This window comes from Haemaphysalis longicornis, unplaced genomic scaffold (assembly GCF_048455015.1).
Source record: "Haemaphysalis longicornis isolate Haplotype H1 unplaced genomic scaffold, Haemaphysalis longicornis Haplotype H1 scaffold_3, whole genome shotgun sequence".
NCBI classification, from domain to species: Eukaryota; Metazoa; Arthropoda; class Arachnida; order Ixodida; family Ixodidae; genus Haemaphysalis; species Haemaphysalis longicornis.
This window is the reverse complement of record NW_027526335.1, coordinates 230843394-230861958: the sequence shown is the minus strand read 5'-3', so window position 1 is coordinate 230861958 and position 18565 is coordinate 230843394. Positions and strand designations below refer to the sequence as shown.

General features: G+C 45.7%; 1 protein-coding gene across 2 annotated transcripts in view; it reads left to right on the top strand.

The window, feature by feature from the left end:
• LOC144176040 (putative glutamate receptor) overlaps positions 1–18565 on the top strand; it is a 104257-nt gene that overhangs the window by 63120 nt on the left and 22572 nt on the right. For both annotated transcript variants that reach the window (XM_077705158.1, XM_077705157.1), the window contains exons 6-7: positions 8400–8485; positions 13005–13205. In XM_077705158.1, the coding sequence (XP_077561284.1) occupies positions 8400–8485; positions 13005–13205 (287 nt within the window). The remainder of the gene's footprint in view (positions 1–8399; positions 8486–13004; positions 13206–18565) is intronic.

The following is an 18565-nucleotide window of genomic DNA, read 5'->3' as shown; positions in this document are numbered from 1 at the left end:
CGTGCGCCCGGCCGCGACAGCGGCGAAGCGCCATCCAGCAACTAAGTAGAGATCAGTGGTCAGAGCTTGTAAGACTCTCCCGTCCGGGTTAGCAGTGACCTTGTTTGCTACTTACCGGGACAGCAGGTTCTTTTAATGGCCACTATCGCTGCTCGCATCTCGTAGACCGGAATATCGCTGCCAAAAGGGGGATGGGGCTCCCTTACGGTGCAAAAAAAAAACTGTTAAGGAAAAATGTTCAAATTCTGTGATGGCTTACGAAATATCCTTTCGACGTCCTAGACGCGGCATCCCTTTAAGGAACAGACAAACAAGAACCTGACTCGTACTCTAAAGTCGTGCCAAGGTACAAAAAAAAAACTTTTCCAGGAAAGCCTGAGAGTAACAACACACGAAACTAACGGCTTTTCGTTCAATCATGATATACTTTAAGGACAAGCCGAGACATATACCGGATAAACTCCTCTGGGAAAACTTCCAGCGGCCACGTCATTCCCAACCTGTCCTCCCTGCATTTGGTGAATACAGGAATCACGCATCCTCCAAATTCGAAAGTGTAGTTTTCTCAAATTATTTTTTTTTATTTTGTATACAACCCCTCTTTTGTATACGAATGGCTTCATTTTACGTTGACGTCGAAATTTCTCTTCGCAGAAGTTTGCTCTACGTTCATGCCTTCCCCTAAAGTCATGGTTTAAGGTCCTGTGTTTATTTGTCTTCGGCAGCGTGAACAGGTTGTCTTGCTGAGCCGCGCAGGTCCGATGTAAATAGGTTGATTTAGTTCTCACACGCGGCGTCGCCGTTTATTGACCGACAGTATTCGGACAATAAAAATCCCGGGCCATCTCCACTAACGTGAAACCTGGGGAGGGCGAAGCATGTAGTGTATAAGCGTATTCTTGGCGCCTTGTCGTTTTTGCCAATGGAGAGAAAACCGTTCGGGGGGTTTCAGGTTTCAGGTTTTATTGAAAAATATTTGTATACAGGAGAAGAACAATGGCAATTATTATTACAGAAGGAGGTCCCAGAGTTTACACTGTCGAGGGGACCTCTTGTGCTGAGTACAAAACAAAAGCACACACTGGCAGGTAGAGCGTTACAGAGATCAGTGAAGCGATATTTGGCAAAGAACAAAAAAACATCAATAGAACATAATTAAACAAATATATTCAAAGAACGGGTTAGATGTAATAAATTAATGTAATTGTCACTGATTACCGGCAAACTGTTGACCACAAGTGATTTTTTAAGCAGTTATAAAATAAGCGTTCAGAGTTGATGAATTTGATGTCTGTGGGCAATGAATTCCAAAGAATTATTCCTGAAAAGAGGACTGTTTGTTTCCCATAATTAGTGCGCACTTTTGGTAGTAGCATATTGTTTTGTTCCGCGAATCTGGTAATATTAGGGTTTAGTAATTGTGGGGCAGAAATATTATTAACGGCAGTACCTTTATTTCGAATTCGATGAATTAGAAGGCCGAGCTTTAACTGTAGTGAGTATGTGAGCGGAAGAATGTTCAGATTCCGGTAGATTGGGAGGGCAGATGTCTGGACAGGATTGAATGTAATCAGGCGTACTGCTTGGTTTTGCAAGTGTTCAAGGTGAGACATGTGAGTTTCATACGTGTTTCCCCAGGAAGATAGGCAGTATGTGAGGTGGCTGTGTATGAAAGCGTAATACAGGGACAGAATAACATGCTGCTGGAAATAATGGCGAGATTTGATTAATACACGTATACCAAAACCAATTTTTTTAACAAGCGACATGGCATGTTTGTTAAATTTTAGATTAGAGTCAAGCACAACACCTAAAAACGTGGCCGTATTTGATGAATAAATCACGTGGTTATCTAGAATGATGCTCGGAACTAAAAAGGTTTGCTTATGATGGGTATGAAAAACCATGAAGCATGTTTTTGTGGCGTTTATGTGCAGCGCATTATCCTTACACCATGACACAATGTTCACCAGGTCGTCGTTAAGTCTCGTCGATAAGTTGTTTAGATTCTTATCACCGGCAAATATAGTCGTGTCATCAGCGTAAAGAATGCAATTAGAACTGTTTACGCAACTAGGTAAGTTATTAATATACAAAAGAAAAAGAAGCGGGCCTAAAATGGATCCCTGCGGAACACCTTGATTAATAGTTATTGGCTGCGATACGGCATCGGCAAATTGAACAACCTGTGTGCGGTCACACAGATAACTTTTTAGAAGTGTTAGAGCCGGTCCACATATACCATATGATTCTAATTTTGAAAAACGTATACTGTGGTTAATTGTATCAAATGCCTTAGTAAAATCGATAAATATTGCCGCAGCCCAGCAACCGTTGTCCATAAACGTTTTAATCTGGTCAGTGAATTCTATAAGCGCTAGCTCCGTAGAAAAACTGGGCCGGAAACCAAATTGCCGTGGTGTGAGAAGGTTAAATTTTTCTAGGTACTTGGTGAGGCGGTTAGCAAGAAGTTTCTCGATTAGTTTACTTAAGAATGGCAGTATCGTTATCGGGCGGTAGTTACCCAACGCATTTCGTTCTCCTTTTTTGAAAACTGGCACAACTTTTCCAAGTTTAAGTCTGGAAGGGAAAATGCCTGTGGTAAATATGTTATTTATAAGAGAAGCGAGAACACGCGAAAGCTCATGAGCGACAAGCTTAATTTTTGATGGCTGAATGAGGTCTAACCCTGGACCCGTACATTTTAGACCACACAAAGCACGGAAAACCTCCTCCGGTGGTGTAGGGCGTAAGTAAAATGATTGGGAACAACAAGCATAATGCGGAATATTACTTGGTGGGATTGAGGATACCCTCGAAAAAAATTTGTTGAACGCATTCGCTATATCGGAAGAATTAGTCAAGCACTTTCCATCGTCAACAATTTCATTTGCACTGGGTGCTTGTTTAGACAGGTTCAAAAATTCCTTAATTAGTTCCAAATTTTTGTGATTGTTGTTACCATTTTTAATAATTTGATTTTGATAATAGTCCCGTTTTGCGGCTTTTAGAACTTTAGATAACGTTTGGGAGTAATTTTTGAACCGCTTCTGTAAAGCTAGATTAAAGGGGCGCTTTTTAAGTTTTTTATGTAGGTTGTCCATTTTACGAATACACCGTAGTAGATTGTTTGTGATCCACGGGTTTCTCGGTGCAGAGTAGCGTTTGTATGTCACAGAAAATGATGAGCATAAATTAACTGTTTCCGTAAATTTAGTAGAAAAATTGCTGAAAGCGGCTTCAACATTCGGTTCCTCAATGTTCGAAATGTTTGAAATTAACTGTTGAAACAATTTGGTGTCGAAGAAAGACCTTGTTAGAGTTTTTCCCTTGCATTGGTTATGAGTTTCGACCAACAAGAAAATGGGGTAATGGTCCGTAATATCAAAGTTAACGATGCCCGCAATCTGAGGCGAGATGACGTTCGTTAGGACATGATCAATGAGAGTGCCATGGCGGGGTGAAGTGCAGCGTGTAGGCGATTGTAACAATGATTCCAAACCACGGCCAACAAAACAGTTTACGTATTCTGCGCAGCAGCAGCTCGTGATATCTGTAATGTCAATGTTTATATCACCAACTATGATTATATTTTTGTTTTCGTGATTCAGGCGGCTCAAAATGATTTCCAGTTCTGCGCAAAAATTCACGTACGATGACGAAGGTGAGCGATAAATGGAGGCAATTATGGTGTTTTTGTTAGACGGGAAAGAAGCGCGGTCAAATTCAAGCCACACGGACTCTACTTTATCAAGGTTAAATTTTATGTCAGAGCGGCGTCTGTATGAGAGCTGATTCGAGATGAATATAGCTGAACCACCGTGGCGATCACTTGTTCGGTGGGCGTATTCCGCTTCATAACCCTGTATGGCAAACAGCCTATCGTCATCGTATGACAACCATGTCTCCGAAAGGCATATAATCGAAAAATTATGATCAAGGAGTGTTAGAAAGTCTATTACGTCATCCTTATGTTTGGGTAAACTACGTGCGTTAAAATGAATTACAGATTTGTGCGACGAAGACGACTTTCTGAGTAGTTCTTTTAGTTTATCTAGGCTGTAGTACATGCTGAGCTGGTTATCTGATAGGTGATTGTTCATGTGAAGACGGAAAGATCATTGACCCCCGAAATGCGGTGCACACGACTGTCTTTGCACTTGCGGGCTAGAATCCTTCCGTTTGCGGTCCAAAGGAATTCCCACTGTTTCTCTCGTTTCAGTGCAAGTGCTTGCGCAAAGAGCCGCTTGTTTCCGGGGGTCAGGTGATCGTTGATGTAGATGGGCTTTAGGTTGTCGTTTACCGTTGTGAAACCGATAGTTCCGGCAGTCAGTCGCGCCTTTTTCGCCTTTGCAGCGAACTCCGTTTTCTTCGCGCGTGAACAAAATCGTGCAATTATGTGCGGCCCCTCCTTTGCCGGAACACGGTGCACAACATCGATGTCAGCATCACTAACAGCACAACCAACTTTCTCTCCTATCTGCTTGAGGATTGCTGTGCAGCACTCTCCCTGGGTCGAGGGAACGCCTTTTATTTCTAGGTTGTTGTTGCGGGAATATTGCTCAAGCTCAGCCACGCGCATGGTTAACTCGTGGTTTTCCCGGGTCAATTCCTTGTTATTTTTGGCAAGGGTAGCTTGGTCTTCCTTCATCTTCTCGTACAGCTCATTAAACATGTTGAGGCTTTTCCGCATTTCTTCAACCTCTTTTGTCAAAGTTTCAACAGACTTTGCGAGTTCCGCGTTCGTTACCATCATAGACTATCTATGCACAAGGGTAATAACAAATGGCAGCACAGGTGCGGCAAGAAAATACGCATTCAGGAAGGCTTCGGCGAGCAACAACCAACCTGCGTAGATAGGAATGCGGTGAGCTTGCTGGATCACTGCAGCAACCCTGCTGCCGAGTGCCGGGTGCCAAGAGGTGCAGGCCTTTATAGCCAGCAGGCGGGACCGAGGCAGGTGGTGCTTGGTCGTCCTGGATTGGCTGCGCAGACTTGTTGCTCCGAGGCCTCGAATGCGCACTCCGTCAGGCCGGGCCGTCGCACGCCGCGATTACCGCCAATAACTGCGTAGATAGGAATGCGGTGAGCTTGCTGGATCACTGCCGCAACCCTGCTGCCGAGTGCCGCAACCCTGCTGCCGAGACAGGTTCTGGTATACCGCGCCGATGTAAAAGTCTCTTGTCTTTAAAGCACGAAGTTTTCCAGCGCGAGGCGTAAAAGAGTGTCCCGGTGTTTTTTTAGTACGCGTTACGAGGAGAAACTCTTTATTGAAGAGGGAAACGCAGAGAGGTTTGCCGACATGAGTTCGCCGGCATGCTACTCCGCAGGGAAAGGAGGAGACGGGAAAAAAGGTAGTAGGAGTAGTTAAGAAGAGTAGCAGAAGAGAAAAAATTAAAAAAATACAGTCCTGCTTCAGAGCATTGAGTTAAAATTTTCTTGAAATGACGTGAAGACTACAGCGTAGTAGACACACCAATTTCCCGGAGAAAGTCGAATAGCGCAGACAAGACTTTGCGTTGAGCAGAGGGAGAGGGCTATGGTCCAAGTAATAGTCTCAGCGTCATTGGTCCAGAGTGGAGACAATCAATTCTGTTCTGTAAACGGCACCGTAAATCGGCAAAAGCAGAGCACTCGACTAATATATGTTCTGATGTTTCAGTTGAGCCACAATTATCGCAGTATGCGCTTGATGTCTTGCCCATCCGATGTAGGTAGGAGTTTGTTAATGCTGCGTTGAGACAGAGTCTATGGAGCAACGTCTCCAGTCGGCGGCGCAGACGTTCTGGCAGGCTTATTTTAATATATGGGTCTATGTCCCGCAAAAAACCGTGATGGTACTCCGGCAGGCACCGTAAACGGTTCCTTTCCGTCAAAGCTCGTGCCTTCGTAATTGTTGAGGCATCATGTTTCGTGAAGAAGATATTTCTGATTATCATTTGTAGGCCCCTGCGGGCAGCCTCATCCGCTTTCTCATTTCCCTTGATGCCACTGTGCACTGGAATCCACTGGACGGTTACCCGATGCCCAGCGACATATGCGCGATGATGTAAATACTTCACTTCGCGCTGGGCATCTTCGTAGCGCTCGAGCACGAGGCGCGAACGAGTGTCCCGGTGTTCTTTCAGTACGCGTAACGTTCTAGCTCGAGGTGAATACAAGTTTCCCGCTGTTTTAGTACCGTGACTACATGAGATGAACGACGATTACGATGACGACGATCGCGAAGGCGACGACAGCAGAAACCAACAGCCCCAGCACCTAAAATCAACTACGCCTCGGTCGAAAGCACGGTGTTTCTGTTTCGTTCCATAAATGAAAGTTCCGCTCCGGTCGCCCGGCTTCGCTGCCGTCTGCCATGGAGGAGCTACGCCGCCGCCGTGACTTCGTGAGGCAAGCCGTCACAAGGGGCGTAGGTGTAATTGAATCGTCGCTAGAGGATCCAGACTCACCGACCGAGCTGATCCGCTCGCACCTGCTCGCCGTCAACACCAAGTACGAGGAAATGAAGGTCTTTGACAAGCGCGACATTCTGATGCCGAAAACCCGCCCAGGCTCCCGGGTTTCGGCACCAGAATGCCGCGGAAAGCGACGGACAAAAGAGCCGAGCAGTCGATCGCCCGACTCCTGGGGCAGAACACCAGCCACAGCCACGAGCGCGAGGAGCGAGCTATGCCCCCGTGCCCGTGCGAGCCGCCTCTTTATTATCATCAACAAATGGTTCGTAACGATTCATAACTGTTCGTATTTGCGCGCAAGAACAATCGAAATTAATGCAATCATGTTAAAAAAAAAAACGTTGAGAATTATGAAATTTTGTTAAAAACATTAAGAGATGCTTATTACTCTTTTGTTAAAGTCTCCGTTAAATAGCTCAACTGCACACAAAAATCTGAGGACACCTGGTCACTCCTTGTCGTATACCTCTATATGGCGCTGCTCCAAATAACGCATGTCTGGATGCAATTGTTATGTGTATACTGAAAACCAGCGTGCTGCGCGCATACGCTCAATTTTTGAAAAGTAACGTTCCGTTTTTCCCTTCGTTCCAACAGAAAATATCGGTTTTTCTTTCGTTTTTCGCTCACGTTTTTTTCGTCGTTCCAGCAGAAAATATCACTTGTGTTTTTTTCTTTTTTTCATTTTTCGGTTCCGTTTTTCCTTCCATTCCGGAAGAACATATCCTCTTTTTTTTCGTTTTTCGGTACCCTTTTTTTTGCGTTACAGCAAAAAATATTGTTTTGTTTTTCGTTTTTCCGTTCCCGTTTTGCTGTCGTTCCAGCAGAAAATGTCGTTTTTTTTTCGGTTTTGTTTTTTCTTTCGTTCCAGCAGAAAATATCATGTTTTTTTATTTCGTTTTTCGGTTCTGGGTGTCCTTTCGTTCCGAAAGCCTGGTCAAAAGGACGCCGATGGGGGAACGCGAAGCGCTCAGAAATCAAATCCAGCCCGAACGAAGCAACCAAGAAGCGAGCAGACCCACATCACACGTCACACCACCTTAGCATGCACATTAGGCATTTTTTTTATCGGGACCATTTACTACACTGTGGCTGTGCTCTCTAGCACTTTACTTATGCCGGCATTCCCCAGCGTTCAACTATCGTCGTCATTAGACGGAGGGGTGCATTTTCTGTCTTATTTTGCACGTCCGGGCAGCCCTCTCCAAATCCAGAACTGCCGGGACCACTCTGGAATGCTGCAATCGGATAGAAGTCGGCTTCATAAGGAAACCAACCCAGATTCGACTCCGACCACGAGAAGCGTGTTAATTTTTTTTTCCCTTCATTCACGATCATGATCGTCGTCAAAGAAAGTTGGCTATCCTGCAGTGCGTTTTGGGTGGACTACAGACTATATTATTAAGAGGCTGAAGGCTTCGCACTTAAAACAGCCGCAGACCCGCCGCGGTGGCTCAGTAGCTAAGGCGTTGTGCTGCTGAGCACGAGGACGCGGGTTTGATTCTGGGCCGCGGCGGCCGCTTTTCTGATGGAAGCGAAAAGCAGAAACGCCCGTGTGTACGAGATTTCGGCGAACGTTAAAGATCCCCAGGTGGTGGAAATTAATTCGGAGCCCCCCACCACGGCGCGCCTCATCGCCTGCGTTGCGTCGGCGCGTTTAACCCTACAATCAATCAAAAACAGCTGCAGCTAGGCTGAATAGTCTTACTGGTGGTGAAGAATTTCTGTCTGTTATCGGAGACAACATATTTGCTAGACCGCGCTGAGCGATGTCGTCAGCATGAAAACCACGGATGCCATCCAGTTTTTCTCTTTTTTGGGCTTAACATTTACCACTGCAATAGTAATTTTCTGCGTACATGGCGCTTGACCGAAGTAAGTGACAAAGTGAAGCAAGTGTGAGTTGGCGCACCTTCGTTCACGCTTGCTTTCTTGTTGCAGAATACGCCTTTGGATGTGTACCAGTCTGTCTACCGCAGAGTGATAGAACGCAACGGCACCCGCACGGGAAGCGAGCTCTACACGCCGTAAGTTGGCTTCTCCTTGCTCTTCCGAAGCAATGCAGCCGTCCACTTATCCATCCAAATACGGACGACAAGCCGTGTAAGCTGTGCGTTCAATCAAAGGTTAAAGAGTCCGTCAGTCTCCTGTGAAGGCGACAAAACCTTGTGTAACTTGACGCGACGGTTATTCACGGGCATTTTTTCTGCTACTCCCATGAAATTTTCTACGAACGATTTACAGCACTCTGTTATTGTTAACGTAAAACGTTCTTTGAGCAGCCATTTTATGTTCAAAGCATACTCCTATCGCTGCATACCGCCTATGGTTATTTCAAAGTCGATTTTTCAGCATATCTTTTTTTAAGCCGATTTTCGCTCGCGGGGAATACTCCGTCGCGAAAAACATCCGCGCCGTAACAATCAGATGGAGCAACTACAGTATGCATGGCTACTGCGTAGGGACGTTGTACAGCATGCATAGCTTTCCGCAAAACCGAAAACGACGACGAAAATGCTCCAGCACGCGAGCCGTGGGCGCACAGTTTTTGTTTGTTTTTTTAATTGGCGCTGGCAAAACGGAATACCATGGTCCCTCTTCGGTCCAGCCGAGCACGCCCTGTAAATAAATTTGTCATCTGTTCACTTGGCTGCAGATGTAGCCGAAATTTGATTTCATTGCAGGGTGTAACGCGCCGACGCAAAGCAGGCGATGAGGCGCACCGTAGTGGATGGCTCCAGAATAATTTCGACCATCTGGAGATCTTTAACGCACGCCGAAATCTCGAACGCACGGGCGCTTTTGCTTTTCGCCTCCATCGGAAAAGCGGCAGCCGCGGATGTGTACCAGTCTGTCTACCGGAGGGCTGTGGCGATGGCGTGCATTCATGGAGCCTTGAACAAATCGTGCATTCGCAAAGTGGAGACTAGTTTCGGCTGCGCATGGCCGCGCAGCCGAAATTTGACGACAGACGTCTGCCGCACCTGCCGTTAAATACCTCATTTCTCAGACAGACGGACGGACGGACGAACGAATGGACGGACGGACGGATGGACCAAAATTTTTTGTTTAAGTAGCCCAAGAAAAACTATCGTCTTTGTGATTTTTGGACACCAGGCAACGATGTCGGTATGGTTCTTATGCCACGGAGGTGCAAAAATAAACAGAGAAACTATAAAAGGTGACAAACAAGGACAGATTCCAGGAGCTTTTTGTGTTAAACACGCTCACTGATTTTCTGGCCCTGAATCGAAAACATTATTACAATAGCCTACACGTCGTATGTCACAAAGCCCTGGAACTCTCAGTGATCATCCTATTACAAATTACATGCCGCCTGAGACTGCACCAGTTGTGACTTTTTTCATGGACCATTACCATTTTTCTTGTTGGTCGAAGCTCGCAACCAATGTAAGGTAAAATGTTAAAGGCACTTCCTCGACACCAAGTTCTTTTAACAAATAATTTCCCACAATACATTAAAACGTTAGAGCAGGAACCAAGTGCAGAGGCAACTTTTAACGAATTTTATACTAAAACAACCGAAACAGTAATTCACGTTCAAGGTTATCTGTAACCTGCAAGCGATACTCGGTCCCAAAAACCCATGGATCGCTAATAACGTACTGCGGTGTATTCTCAAAAACGATAACTTCGACAAGAACGTTAATTAGGCACCATTTATTGTGGCTTTAAGATTCACTTTAAACCTTACTCCCAAATCAGTGCTTCTAAAACCGCTAAAACGAGTCGATCACAAAATTGAATTATTAAAAATAGGAATTATAATCGCGAAAAATATAGAACAAGACAAATATCTATCACAAATTCAATTCGTGATACTGGCGTGCGCCCCACTAACTCCTCGGATATACATAATGCATGCAATATTTTTTTTCCAAACGTAACCTCATTCCAAACGACGAATACTGCCAGCATACTGAGAGTATGTTGGCTGTTCCTGGTCATTTTAATTACGCCCTGCAACACCGGGGGAGGTTTTTCGTGTTTTATGTGGTCCAAACTGAACCTCTGAACTGAACATAAACTGAACTATGTGGCCCATGGTTGAACCTCTTTCAAGCATTAAGATTAAATTTATTGCTCGTGACCTATCGGGTTCCCTTCCCACTACTATAAGTAATTTGCAACAGCAAGAGCTTATTGGGGGCGAGTTGGTTCTAGATACTTGAAAGGAATAAATGTGTAAATAAAGAAACTTAGTTTAAATGGTCGGTCGTGCTTGTTTCTTCTTGTGGCTGTGTTTCTGGTGACTTTTTTTTTTCGTTTTCAAGTGCTAGCAACAGGTAAACAGGGCAAAGTTGTGCCTGCTTCAAAGGCCAACTGAACTCAAAATTTCAACCTCCTGAAAACGTTATTTCCGCACCGTCTGCCTCAAAAGACGACAAGATACAAACTATGACAGCCGAAATTCGCGTATCCGCGGCTCAAACCACCATCAAAAAGCTGAGACTTTGAATCCTAAATTGAGTAGAGCGCGGCCACCACAGCCAGGCTCAAGTGACGTTGCAGACGGGCCAACCGATGGACGAGCCGTCGCACGTGGTCGCCCGGCCGTAGAGTTCCTCTATATAGAGGAATTGGTCGGTTACACACCGACCAATTCCACCGACCAAGAAGTGGTCGGTTACAGACCCAACCACCCCCCTCACCCCGTAACCTCAATTCCACAGTCCTTCCCAGCTATAACTCAATCTCTGAACAAAATATTTAATGTTACCAATATCCACGGCGCGTTTTTCTTTTTTTAATTTTGGTACGAAGAAGGGAGCAGGGAGATGTGACCAGCCTCAGAAAAGTAAAAAAGCGCACAACACAATTTGAGATTACTTCGTGTGCACTTGTACTCATTCACCTTTTCCAGTTATGTACTAAACAAAACAATGAAGTTCAAGGATATTACACAGATGTCTATTTATTACAATTTATTCATTTTTTTTATTTCTTTATTCAACGTATACCTGCAGCGCCCGAAGGCGTTATAGCAGGGGGAAGGGGGGGGGGGGATTACAGGTTCAAAAAAAAAAAAAGTTTCATTCACAGCAAAACACTTGTACATTTGAGAGCCCATTCCACTCATGTGTCATTGTGAGAAAAAATAAATTTGCGAAAATTCCCGTCTTGGGACGGTATTCCCCCAGTTTAAAGGAATGATCAAGTCGGTTTGACAAATAATATGGCGTCTGTAAATACGTATCCTTGTTGATTCAACTTTTATATAGAAGTTTATATATAGAAGTTTTATATATATATATAGAATATATATATATATATATATATTCTAATAATATAATATATATAATATATATAAAACTATATATATATATATATATATATAGAAGTTTTTACATATATATAGAAGTTTTAATCGCAGTTTTCTTCTACGTGATGATAGCAGCTCCCAATTCAATTCTTGTTTCATAGCAGTACAACTTTCCCCCCAATGATACCGCCCCAGGACGAACCTTGCCGCCCTGTTCTGTATTTTTTCTGTCTTACCACTGAGAGATATCTGCCCCCGATCCCAGACAGCGCAGGAGTATTCTAGTCCTTACTTGTACGGTAAAGGTAAGAATTATGCGATCCCATTTCTAGAGGTGTTCCCAAACACATTCGACACAAAAACATTCGTACAAAAATTGTTGTATTTATTCCCACGAATGTTTTACCGCACAGCGAAATTCTTCCTTCTCGGAAGCTTGCAAAAGTCGGCAAGAACTTGTGCTGGTGTCACGCAGTTTTTCCGGTGTACGTTTAGGAGCGCCAGTCCAGCCAACCGCTCTTGTTGCACTCGATGCCTTAGATAGCTTCTCAGCCTAAGAAGAAGTGCTTTCTGGAGTTGATGTGGAGATAGGAAGCGTTGCTAAGATGCCAAGTAGGCGGTTAAGGGAGTAGGCGGCGGAAAAAAACTCCCCATTGCACATGCTTAGGCCACCCAAAGCGCCTGCTGGGGGGGATTCGATTCGGTGACTTTGGACCATTTTCTCCTACGCATGATCAAATGGCTTCCATCGCAGACGCATGCGGACCGAGGCAAAATTGCGCCGCATCAATGATCCGAGAAATTCTTGATGCGTAGTGTTTTGGTAGCAGCATTCGAAGCCCCACCAAGACGCTTCGGTGGTTCTCAAAACGTTCTTTGAGCTGGCTCTCTAGGTCGGCCAAGAAAGGAAAATACACATTTCGCTTTTCTGGATTGGCAGCAGGCATTTCGCATCTTTCATTTTGCCTCACAACCATTTACGGTAGTGCCATCTCTACATTCACATGTCGTATGCGTAACCTGATAAACAAACGACAGAACATGGCACACATAGCAAAATAGACAGGGCAACAAGAAGTGTTTAGTCTTATCGATGCGATTTTCAATGTGCAGGCTACCATTTTACGAAAGCATTGTAATGCGCAACTGGAATTGTGTGCCACCGGAAAATGAAAAAAAAAATAAATGGTTACGAAGGGACGCGACCAAATGTCCCCATGCATTGAGCAGCCTGAAGGCAGGCCGATGTGGTGTTTTTGCAGCGAGACGTTTCGGCTGGTGCTGTCGGGACGCGCAGTGGTGCTGAACGAGCAGCCGTCCATGCTGTACAACGTGGCCCGCGCATGCACGAGCATGCCGCAGGGGCAGTTCTACTTCGCGCGCGAGCCGGTCTTCAACCAGGGTATCAGCATGACGCTGCGCAGGGGACTCGACCTGGCGACGCACAACCGCATCAGCCGCAAGTGAGCGCCCTTCCCCGTCCATCGGACACGGGCTTTTCACGGGGCTTTTTACGTTCGGTACGTTCAGCCGAGATGACAATACTTGTACAGAGCTCTCCCGCTTTATATAACAGCAGTGGACGGCGTAAAATACTGAACACTACCCTAACGAAGCCACATGATACGTCAAAAAAAAATGTAAGGTTAGCTGAGTGCATGCAGGCTGCGGACACGCCGCACACCCGGTGACGACTAACCCTAACAACCAGGCGGTCCACCGACCCTTAACACAACGGCTCAGAGCGAACCTATACCAACTTTTGGTATAAACTTTTCCAAGCATTGCTAATAAATTAAACTACGGGATATCGTACTTCATGAAGGCACTTGCCAAGCTAATAACATTGAAAATGTCGATCCGTCATCAAACAAGCAGGTTTTCTGCTGTCTGCGGTAGTTTAAAAAAAAAATAAAAGTGCGGTTGATCTCTCTTTCACAGGAATAGGTGAAACACGAAAGTGCAATGTGCCTTCACACTATCAGTGGAAGGTTTATTCTGCATCGATGTGAACTTGCACACCGCTATTTATATTTCTTCGATAAGGCACCATCAGACGTATCAACAGTGGACACTTTTTTGCGCGCGGTGGAGCACTGCGTAAACCCGAATGAAACCACACGCGCTCGCAAACCATGCGAACGAAACCGAACGGGTTGCCAGCGGATCGTTTGGTGAACTCACGGTCCTCTGCTGCAAAAGAGCATGATTCGCGGGGCTGTCTTGTGGGTGTTCTTGGCGAGTGACCACCTGCTGGCGCGTCGCTATGGCAAATGTGCGACCACTGCGTTCCTGCTCCGCGTAGTGTAGGCAGTGTAGGGCAGACGGTTGCGTTGCGACGAGCTCAGTTGGCGCCACTGTCGGCACTAATTATTATCGTTATGCACTACTTCTCTTCACCTATCTCAGACGGCAGCACCATCTAAATGGAGGAGGTTATAGGAAGGATATATGGCGCGTTCATACAGCAGTATGCGTTTCAGCTCATAGCGCAATCTGTATGGTCGCAAGGTTGCTATGCTCCAAATCGACTACGAGAAAGCGTTCGACAGAGTGCGCCATGAATATTGTTTTGTATTTTGAAACATATAAATGTTGGTAGTGTGGTCATAGAAGTAGTGCGCATGGCCTATCGTGAATGCTTCACGAAGTTGTAAATAAATAAGGAGGTGACAAAGTATCCCAGTGTTGTCTTCTGTCCGACAAGGGTGTCCGGCTTCACCCCTCGTTTTTGTATTTTCTTGGAGCCTTACTGTTTGAAAGTTATCAACGATGCTTACATAACTGGGTTTCCTCTTCACTCAAGCGACGTGAAGTTATTAACGTACGCAGATGACGTGGCGCTTTTTTGTGAAGATAAGCAAAGTATCACAGAACCGATCAATGTAACTAAACAGTTTTTAAGGTAACAGCCAGTGCAGTGAACTGGACAAAATGTGCAGGTTTTCGGCATGGTGGGTGGGAGTCAACGCCCCGCGTTTTTGCGAATGTCAGTTGGTCGGTGATGCCGACGCCTTATCTAGGGGTACTGTTGGACAGCTATTCGAGTAGCAACGAGTACTGGGAAGGGGAACCAGAAGAAGTGCGCGAGAAAGTGGCAGTCTCCATCGCACTATCGGTATTTGCGCGCGCCACAGTGTGTTATCTTTTTCTTCTCGCGAAACTGTGGTGTGGGACCATATTCACGACTCCACGAATTCCCAGGGAACTTGGGGAATTTGACGGAAGTCTTTTCTGAATGGTTTTCAATTTTGGTCACGTGCTTCCGGTTGACAAAGCGGTTGCGTGTGCTTTCGTCATTTTGACGAGCATGACGTTTAATGTCAACAGTTCTAAAGTTTGCCTTATTTGAAGTGCACAATTCTTGGCCAGCCCGGAAAAACTAGATGAAATGCAGCAGACATGACAACGTAGGCCTGTCTTTGCCAATCAACAACATTATGGCTTGCAGGCCACGCCCTCACTGTGATTGGCTGAAAAGATGTGGCGTAACGTAAACAGTTGAATAGGATGTATACGTCACACATTGGCAACTTTAGGTTGCGTAAAAATTACGTGATAATACCTAACAGCTTGCAAATGGAGGCTGCTTTTTCCGCTCAATATGGCAAACAATGTCCCCGACCTTCGGCGTCGAGAAATGTCGCTGAATTTGCAGCAGGCGCAGTTTCGCCTGACGCGCGGTTTCAAGCATGTTTTCTACCGAAAAAAATAATAGTGTTGACTGTTTCCAAGTCAGCGATCACGGAGCATACAAATAACGTGCCGTAGTTTGCTTTCAATAAAATAAAAATTATTCGTTTATCATAACCGCCACATAAGAGGGCAGTACAAGCCTCTCAATGACAAAGGGAACCCAATGCATGGCATTTTGTCCACACTCCTCCTAGTGGACTGCTGGGTCACATGATCGAACTTAAGAAAACAATAACAAAGAAAAGCGACTGTTTTATGCATTACGGCGCTGATTGAAGTCAAGCTTGACGAATGAGTGAATCCGCGACATCGGTATGCTTCGCGGTTATCAGGCGTAGCCCTTCGCTGCCCTTATGCGTCCTACAAGCGATGGTTGCGACCACGTTATATCTTGCTCCGTGGTTGCGACCGTCTTTTTCTGTGATCACGCCATAAACTTGTAACATGGCAGCAGACGACAGCATGGCGGTGGTGTCGGCCGGGAAGGTGATAACGCAACAAAGCTTGCATGGAAGCAGAGAGCTCAACTATGCTACTAAAAGCGATATAAATAAAAAAAAGATTGTGTGATGTTCTTTAGCTCAATATCCGCCTTTCGCTCACTTTTCGATAAATGTCACTCGATCGCCTTGTGGTGTTGACGCCAATTTTGACCTGCAGAAATGTGTTTCCCTTGCCAACCTCAGCTACCATCTAAATTTTTATATACATGCCAAGTGTTTTTATATCTTTTAAAGGAAATGTTTCATACCTTGGTTATGATCTTTATGAGTGAAGCATCAAATTACACTGCATGTCTTCAAAGCTATACGTGCACAATGTCACTGATTGCTTACGCTGTGCTCACGCAAAAAACATGGCGAATTTCCATTGCAGTCAAGAATAGGGCCCCTGTGCTGCAAGCGGTACACTGTTCCCCAACGCAAGTGCAAAAGATACATCGTGTTTTTGCTGGGTTTATTTGGGGTTCTACGTGGGAACGCATGAGCCGAAGTAATCTTTTTCGGCCTGTAAGGCAAGGCGGTGTTGGATTGGCCGATTTTTTTTATAAGGCAGATTGTGAGCCGGGTTTTTTTTTTTTGTTTTTTGCTATTGCGGTACGTCAAACATCCATTCCTGAGGACTTACGGACAAACTACGCTATCAAATGTAATTCCAGGCTTTCTTGTGTCAACAAGAAATGAAACATATGTCGTTAAGTGATTTTGGAAAGAAGTGGTGCAATCTTTTAAATTTCTGTCCGTGAAATTTACCATGGAGTATTGGCGATTGTATCGAGGAAAACACTAACGAACCAATTCAACGAAATGCTGTTTCCAGTACCTCTGTATGGTTCATTGTATGGGGCAGGCGGTGGCCAACATGTTCTGTGGCGCGTGAAAACTATGGCAGTCCCCGCCTCAGTGAAAACATTTTTAAGCTGCACACCGGCACACTTTCTGTTGGCACATGGACGGAGGAAAAAAGGCTTTTCCTTGGCTGGTCCTCAACGTGCACTTAGTGCGAAAAACCCGGAAGCATTCAACACGTTTTCATAAAGTGTTTGGGACGCCACCTTTTTCTAGGATGTTTTACATAAAACGATAAAGAAAGATCTTCCTGTAACGCCGCATGGGATATGTTTCTTAGCAGTGTAAAATGACGAAGTACCGTACGACATGATAATGATCCTAGGGTTGCACGCAATTTGGCGCTCCCGTATGGCCGTGCGCCACTGTAATGGGAATGCTGTGACGGTGAGCAAGTTTTTCTCGTAAAGTGCAACCAGTCTACTTGAAGTGTATCGTTTGCTGGAACCTGAACTGGAACGGTTATGGCACGGCCGGTCGATGGAAACTAGATCCGGCCTGCCGAATCGCGCGGCGGCAATGGGCGGGCGCGTGACAGGGGAGTTTTCATTTACGGCCGCTACTTTCGGTGCTGGCGCCTCGCATCGGTGACGGCTCGAGTTCCTGTACATAGCTCCCCTAGGGGAGCAGAGTTGCGCGTCCATCCGCCATCTTGAGTTCCAGGTGGTGCGGGAAAGCCACCCGTCTCGCATTGAGGAGCTGCCGCCGGGCCGCCGCGCTAGCGGCAGCGGCGAGGAGGAGTGGCGAGGAGCGGCGCCATAGGTCGGCAGAACCGAAAAAAACTCATTCAAACTCAATCACAATTTTTTTCATTAACGCTGTACTCAAGCAAACTCAGACTCAAAAAGCTCGTCTGTTCTCAAAATCACTCATACTCATCCCATACTCATTTGAAATCATAGGCGTGCGCACAGGGGGGGGGGGAGGGGGGGGGGCAGGGGGGCGGCCGCCCCCCCTAATCATCTGAAGGGGGCGCCAAATTGGCCCATATTTTGCCAATGTAACTCATTAAAGTAAAAATTTCTGCTCAGAAATATTTTGTATGTGTTGCAATTCCATCGCATTGAAATAAAAATTTTATAACCATCCCCCTTTGCACTGCACTCTAAGAAAAAAGGGTAGAAAAAGGGAGGAAATCGAGGCTTTTCTTCCCCGGACCAGCGAGATTCTCCCTTTATCTAATTACACGTAGCGCCCTCTGTACGGCCTCTACGAAACACCGAAGCGGGGGAGGAAATATTCTCCCCTGTCGTCTGCAACCTGCTGTCGGCGCCGACGCCGAAAACGAAGCCGTTCATCGTTGCACTGTGGCTTTCGTCGATAGGGCGCATACGACGAATACGAGCAACACCCTCCCTGCGGTGTGCTGCTTGCTTGTTTTCTCGCTGCCTTTCTTTTTATTATTACCATGTGCCCGCCATGCTAACGCACGGCTCGCCAGCCGTGTGTTTGAAGCACATTCTGTGGGCACCGCTGCATGCTTGCTGTGGGCGACTCGCCTGCGCCCTGTTCAACTTACCACTGCATTTGTGGACGTTTTATACTGACGCCCAAGGGTAAAAGAGGCCAGCGATGATAGCAAACTGCGCCTTTTTTCGTCAACGAGCACGGACCGCAGCATATTGACGCATCAGTTACCAACAACAAAAGGCCCCCATTCGGTAACATACGGATACGTATACGGATTTAAGGCTTTTCCCTTTGAAACGGGCGAACTACCTCACTAGACAAGCTGTGAGTGTCCTAGCCACATAGTTTTTCATCTAACACTTCACCTA